This window comes from Cebus imitator, unplaced genomic scaffold (genome assembly GCF_001604975.1).
Source record: "Cebus imitator isolate Cc_AM_T3 unplaced genomic scaffold, Cebus_imitator-1.0 Scaffold826, whole genome shotgun sequence".
In the NCBI taxonomy this organism is placed as follows: Eukaryota; Metazoa; Chordata; class Mammalia; order Primates; family Cebidae; genus Cebus; species Cebus imitator.
The window spans coordinates 413,407-418,938 of NW_016108141.1; the positions used below are offsets into that span (position 1 = coordinate 413,407).

At 44.5% G+C, this 5,532-nt stretch overlaps 1 protein-coding gene across 5 annotated transcripts in view; it reads right to left on the reverse strand.

Moving 5' to 3' along the window:
• Positions 1-244: 244 nt before the first annotated feature.
• The window catches only part of ZNF250 (zinc finger protein 250), an 18,603-nt gene continuing 13,315 nt past the window's right edge, over positions 245-5,532 (reverse strand). For all 5 annotated transcript variants that reach the window (XM_017520354.2, XM_017520352.2, XM_017520353.2 and 2 more), the window contains one exon: positions 245-1,941. In XM_017520354.2, coding sequence (XP_017375843.1) covers positions 620-1,941 — 1,322 coding nt within the window. In that variant the 3' untranslated portion in view covers positions 245-619. The remainder of the gene's footprint in view (positions 1,942-5,532) is intronic.

Here is a 5,532-nt window from a genome sequence, read left to right on the forward strand (position 1 = left end):
AAAAAAAAAAAAAAAGCTTTCTAAATTTACATAATTTCTCACTAATATATCATTAGACTTTTGTTTTATACAAAACAGGTGTTTCCACACACTTAGAATTTCCATCCATTTTACATACTTGATGAAAATCTTTTTGTATCACTTTATCCATACAGCACTTTAGTGTTTTAATACTGAAAATATTAAATTTTCTAATTTTAAGTGCAATAATCAGTATGGTTAATTGATATTTATGAAGGGCATGTAATGTTCTTAGAAAAAGAACTTTATTTGGAATGTAAGAAGATTTTATTGGAACAATAGTTCTTATGCCTTAAATTCCCTTAGTTAAAATAAACTAATGTCAGAGAAAGAATTGTGGCTGTTTTTACGAAAATTCACTACAATTCTATGATTACTCTCCAATGTAACCTCAAGATGGTGAGGAAAATAAAAACAGGTAGTCTGAAATTTTTCCACGGGAACATCATGCCAAGTGCTTCTTTTCGGAGTTATTTTGTGACACTGAATTACCAAAGAAAGGATTCCTATAGAGTTAACAGAAACTTCTTTTGGGCTGAAGGCTGCTTGCGGTTCCACGTGCAGTTTCTGTGAGATGGATTCTTTTATCAGCCACGGGTCACAACTTCTTGTGCACTTTCTGGTGCTGGATTAGGTGGCCGTGCTGGTTGAAGGCGCGCCCACACTCCCCGCACTCGTAGGGCTTCTCACCTGTGTGGATCCGCTGGTGCTGGATGAGCACTGAGTACTGGCTGAAGGCTTTCCCACAGCTATTGCACTCATAGGGCTTCTCGCCCGTGTGGGTCCTCAGGTGCACAATCAGAGTTGCTTTTAGGCTGAAGGCTTTGCCACATTCTGTGCACTGGAAAGGCTTTTCACCGGTGTGGATTCTCTCATGCTGGATTAGAGACCGACGTGCACTGAAGGCATGCCCGCACTCACCACACACATAGGGCTTCTCCCCAGTGTGGACTCTCTGGTGCTGGATCAGGTGTGAGTGCTGAACGAAGGCCTTCCCGCATTCGTAGCATGCATAGGGTTTTTCCTCAGTGTGGATCCGCTCGTGATTCATCAGGGTAGAGCGGTGGCTGAAGGTCTTCCCACATTCGCTGCACTCATAGGGCTTCTCCCCAGTGTGCACGTTGTGGTGCTGAATGAGGACTGAGCGGTCACTGAAGGCCTTCCCACACTCGCTGCATGTGTAGGGCTTCTCCCCGGTGTGGATCCTCTGGTGCTGCAGTAGTGTCCTTTTCACACTGAAAGTTTTCCCACATTCATTGCACCTGTGAGGCTTCTCCCCGGTGTGTACCCTCTGGTGGCTCCGCAGGACAGTGCTATGGTTGAAGGCTTTCCCACACAATGGACACACATATGGCCTTTCTCCTGTGTGGATCCGCTGGTGCTGAATGAGATGTGAGAGTTGAGTGAAGGCTTTCCGACACTCAAGACATTCATGAGGCTTCTCTCCCGTGTGTATCTTGTGATGCTGAGCAAGATCTGAGCTCACTCTAAAGGCTTTTCCACACTCGTTACACTCATAGGGCTTCTCACCTGTGTGAATTCTTCTGTGTTTACTAAGTACTGAGCTCTGGCTGAAGGCCTTCCCACATACACTGCACACATAGGGCTTCTCTCCAGTGTGGATACGCTGATGCTGAAGGAGGTGGGAACTCCGGCCAAAGCACTTCCCACACTCAACACACATGTAGGGCCTCTCTCCACTAGGCACTGCCTGGTGCGGAGTGAGTGGTACGCTTTGGCTTAAGACCTGAATTTCACGGTGGTCAACAGAATTTGGACTTAGAGAGAAGCTTCGCTTTGTTTCATTATTTTCTTGATCAATCCTCCCCAAGGATGTTTTCCCCAGAATCACTGTTTCCTCTGAAATTAATGGCTTCAGACTCAAGTCTGTATTTTGATTCTCTGCCTTGGTTTCATATTCTGAAAGAACATATCCAAAATGAAAATGTTAACACTACTCAAAACTGAAAAGCAAGTGCAACCCTGAAACTGGCCTTGCTGATGAAGGTGCAAAATCCCTCAATGCACATGGCTATGTGAACTAGAGAGGAACAGAACCACTATTAACTGTGTCAAACAACTAGAAATCAGAAGATAATGTTTCCAAACAGGAATGTGCCAAGACTAATAGTGAGGTTTAAGAGAAAGGTGTAAACTCCAGTTTGAGGTCACACCCGTGTGGAGTGCACAGAACAGCTGGGAAACAGCCCAGTGCTGCCTGAGCCCTGCGCTCCCTAGAGTCCTCATGTGGACAGAGCTTACATGCAGGCCAACACCACAACGTGGGTGTTTTGTGGGGTAGACAGCAGCACTTGGGCAGGCAGGGAGAGTTATGAGCTCTTGTGAGCAAGTCGGGGGTGGGGGTGCCATCTGGAGGCCAACAGACTTGTATATGCCTTTTTTTTTTTTTTTTTTGAGACAGTCTTGCTCTGTCGCCAGGGTGGAGCACAGTGGCGCAGTCTCAGCTCATTGCAACCTCCACCTCCCGGGTTCAAGCGATTCTTGTGTCTGAGCCTCCTAACTGGGATTACAATGGCATGTCACCATGCCCAGCTGTATTTTTAGTAGAGATGGCATTTTGCCATGTTGGCCAGGCTGGTCTTGAACTCTTGACCTCAAGTGATTCACCTACTTTGGCTTCCCAAAGTTCTGGGATTATAGGCGTGAACCACCGCACCTGGCCCTGTGGAAGATAATTTCACTTGGAGAATGCCCTGGGTGGAGGAAGGGTGGGAAGGACAAGACTGGAGGCGCAGAGGGACATGATGGGAATCTGCTGCCAAGTTTAGGCCAGAGATGAGGCCTGCAGGAGCAGCAGCACTTTCCTGCAGGAAAGACTGGGGTGAAGACCTTTCTGGGAGCCAAGTCAAGTGCTCTGCAAGCTGATTGTGTGTGAATGGGTGGTAGGTGAGAGGTGCTGAGGACAATAGTGATTTTTTTTTCTTTTTGGATGGAGTCTTGTGCTGTCACCCAAGCTGGAGTGCAGTGGCTACTATCATAGCTCACTGCAGCCTCAAGCTCCTGGGATCAAGTGATCCTCCCATCTTGGCCTCTCAAAGTGCTGGGGTTACAGGTGTGAGCCATTGTGCCTAGGTTTAAACATTGTTTTATTTAGTTATGCATGTTTCTGAGCTTTCTATAGTTTCATGGAGCACAGTCTTCTGGAACTTGTTTTCACCCTCAGCATGTTTTTGAGATCCATCATGTTGCTGTGTAGCAGTTATTCAATCATCTTCACTGCAGTATATTCCATTATGTTAAAATGCCATAGTTTATGTCTAGTCTATACTGTTTATGAACATTTGAATTTTCTTTTTTTATTTTTTTTGAATTTTCTTTTTTTGAGGTGGAGGCTCGCTTTGTTGCTCAGGCTGGAGTGCAATGGCGCAATCTTGGCTCACTGCAACCTCTGCCTCGCAGGTTGAAGTGACTCTCCTGCCTCAGCCTCCTGGGTAGCTGGGATTACAGGCATGCGCCACCATGTCCAGCTAATTTTTTGTATCTTTAGTAGAGACAGGGTTTCACCATGTTGGCCAGGATGGTTTCGAACTCCTGATCTTGTGATCCACCTGCCTCAGCCTCCCAAAGTGCTGGGATTACAGGTGTGAGCCACTGTGCCCGGCCCTGAATTCTTTTCAAATGTTTTTTTAAATCATGAAACATGCTTCTGTGAAGATTCTCCTATGATTCCTGGTGCTTACACACAAATGCCCTTGCCGTATAAATATGCAGGAGTGGGAAGTGGTGAACATAGAAATTCATGTTTTCAATTTTTTTTTTTTTTTTTTTTTAGTTTTTTACCTCCATTCTCTCAGAATGTGACCATGTTTTCAATTTCATTGGATGATGCCAAATTTTTCCAAAGTGGTTATGTGAATTTACATCCCTATTAGCTGTCCTACATCCTCACTCACATTTGATATTGTCAGATCTTTCCAGTTTTTCCATTCTGAAGGTGTAACATGGTATAATGGTTTTGATTTCCACTTTACTGATGAATAATGACTGCAACCTCTGCCTCCTAGGTTCAAGCAATTCTCCTGCCTCAGCCTCCTAAGTAGCTGGGATTACAGGCATGTGCCACCATGCCTGGCTAATTTTTTGTATTTTTAGTAGAGACAGGGTTTCGCCATGTTGGCCAGACTGGTTTCGAACTCCTGACCTCAGGTGATCCACCCGCCTTGGCCTCCCAAAGTGCTGGGATTGCAGGTGTGAGCCACTGCACTCGGCCTAGTTTAATATAATTTTTAACACGTCTCATTTTAGAAGGCTATTCTGTGGGTTTTTTTGGGGACAGGTCTCTGTCACCTAGGCTGGAGTACAGTGATGTGATCATGGCTTACTGCAACCTCAACCTCCTGGCCTCAAGCAATCCTCCCATCTCAGCCTCCATATAGCTGGGACTACAGGAATGCACAACCATGTCTGGCTAATTTTAAATTTTATTTTGTAGTGTTGGGTCTCACTATCTTGCCTAGGCTGGCTATGTGTTTTTTAAACTGATAGAAACAAGTTTTAGTTCTTTTTTTTTTTTTTAAATGTATAAGCCTCATCTTCACAGAATAAAAGCCTGTAGGCTGAAGAAATAGTTACTCATTTGCACTGAAGAGTATTATTTCTATTGTTTGAAGTTTCACCAGACATGGTGGCTCATGTCTGTAATCCCAGCACTTTGGGAGGGCAAGGCAGGTGGATCACTTGAGCCCAGGAGTTTGAGACCAGCTTGTGCAACATGTTGAAACCTTGTTTCTACAGAAATCAGCTGGGCATGGTGGTGCACACCTATGGTTATAGCTACTTGGGGAGCTGAGGTGGGAGGAATGCTTGAGCACAGGGGGTTGAGACTGCAGTGGGCTGTGATCATGCCACTGTACTCCAGCCTTGGCAACAGACAGCCTGTCTAAAGAAAAAAAGTTTCCTGAATGGGTGGCTTCTGACCTGATGCCAAAGTAACAAGATGGAAAGATGTCTTTAATAATAAAAAAAAAAAATAGGCCAGGCACAGTGGCTCGTGCCTGTAATCCCAGCATATTGGGAGGCTGGGGCAGGAGACTTGCTTGAGGCCAGGAGTTTGAGACCACCTTGGGAAGCATAGCAAGACCCCGTCTCTACAATGCACTCTAGCCAGGCCAACAGAGCGAGATTTTGTCTCAAAAAAAGAAGAAAAATACACACATACACATACATATTAAACTGTATAAGAGATTACTCAATCATCCATGGCATGAAAGCATCATATGACTGTTTGTGAGACAGACTCAAGTTGCTGTGAGTGCCAGGTATAGGCCACACTTACTTGCACCCTGCATTCATCCTGTGCAGAAGTTGGACTTCAGCCAAGTGTCACTTGCTTTTAGAATGATGGTTTCAGTTGTTGTTTTAAGTATAGAGTAGGGAAGTATGTTTTAAGTATAGAGTAGGGAAGTATGTTTTAAGCATGACAAAACAAAAAGAAATTTTAAATAAAAAATTAATTTCACTGAAATAAATTTTTTTTTGTTTTCTTTTTTT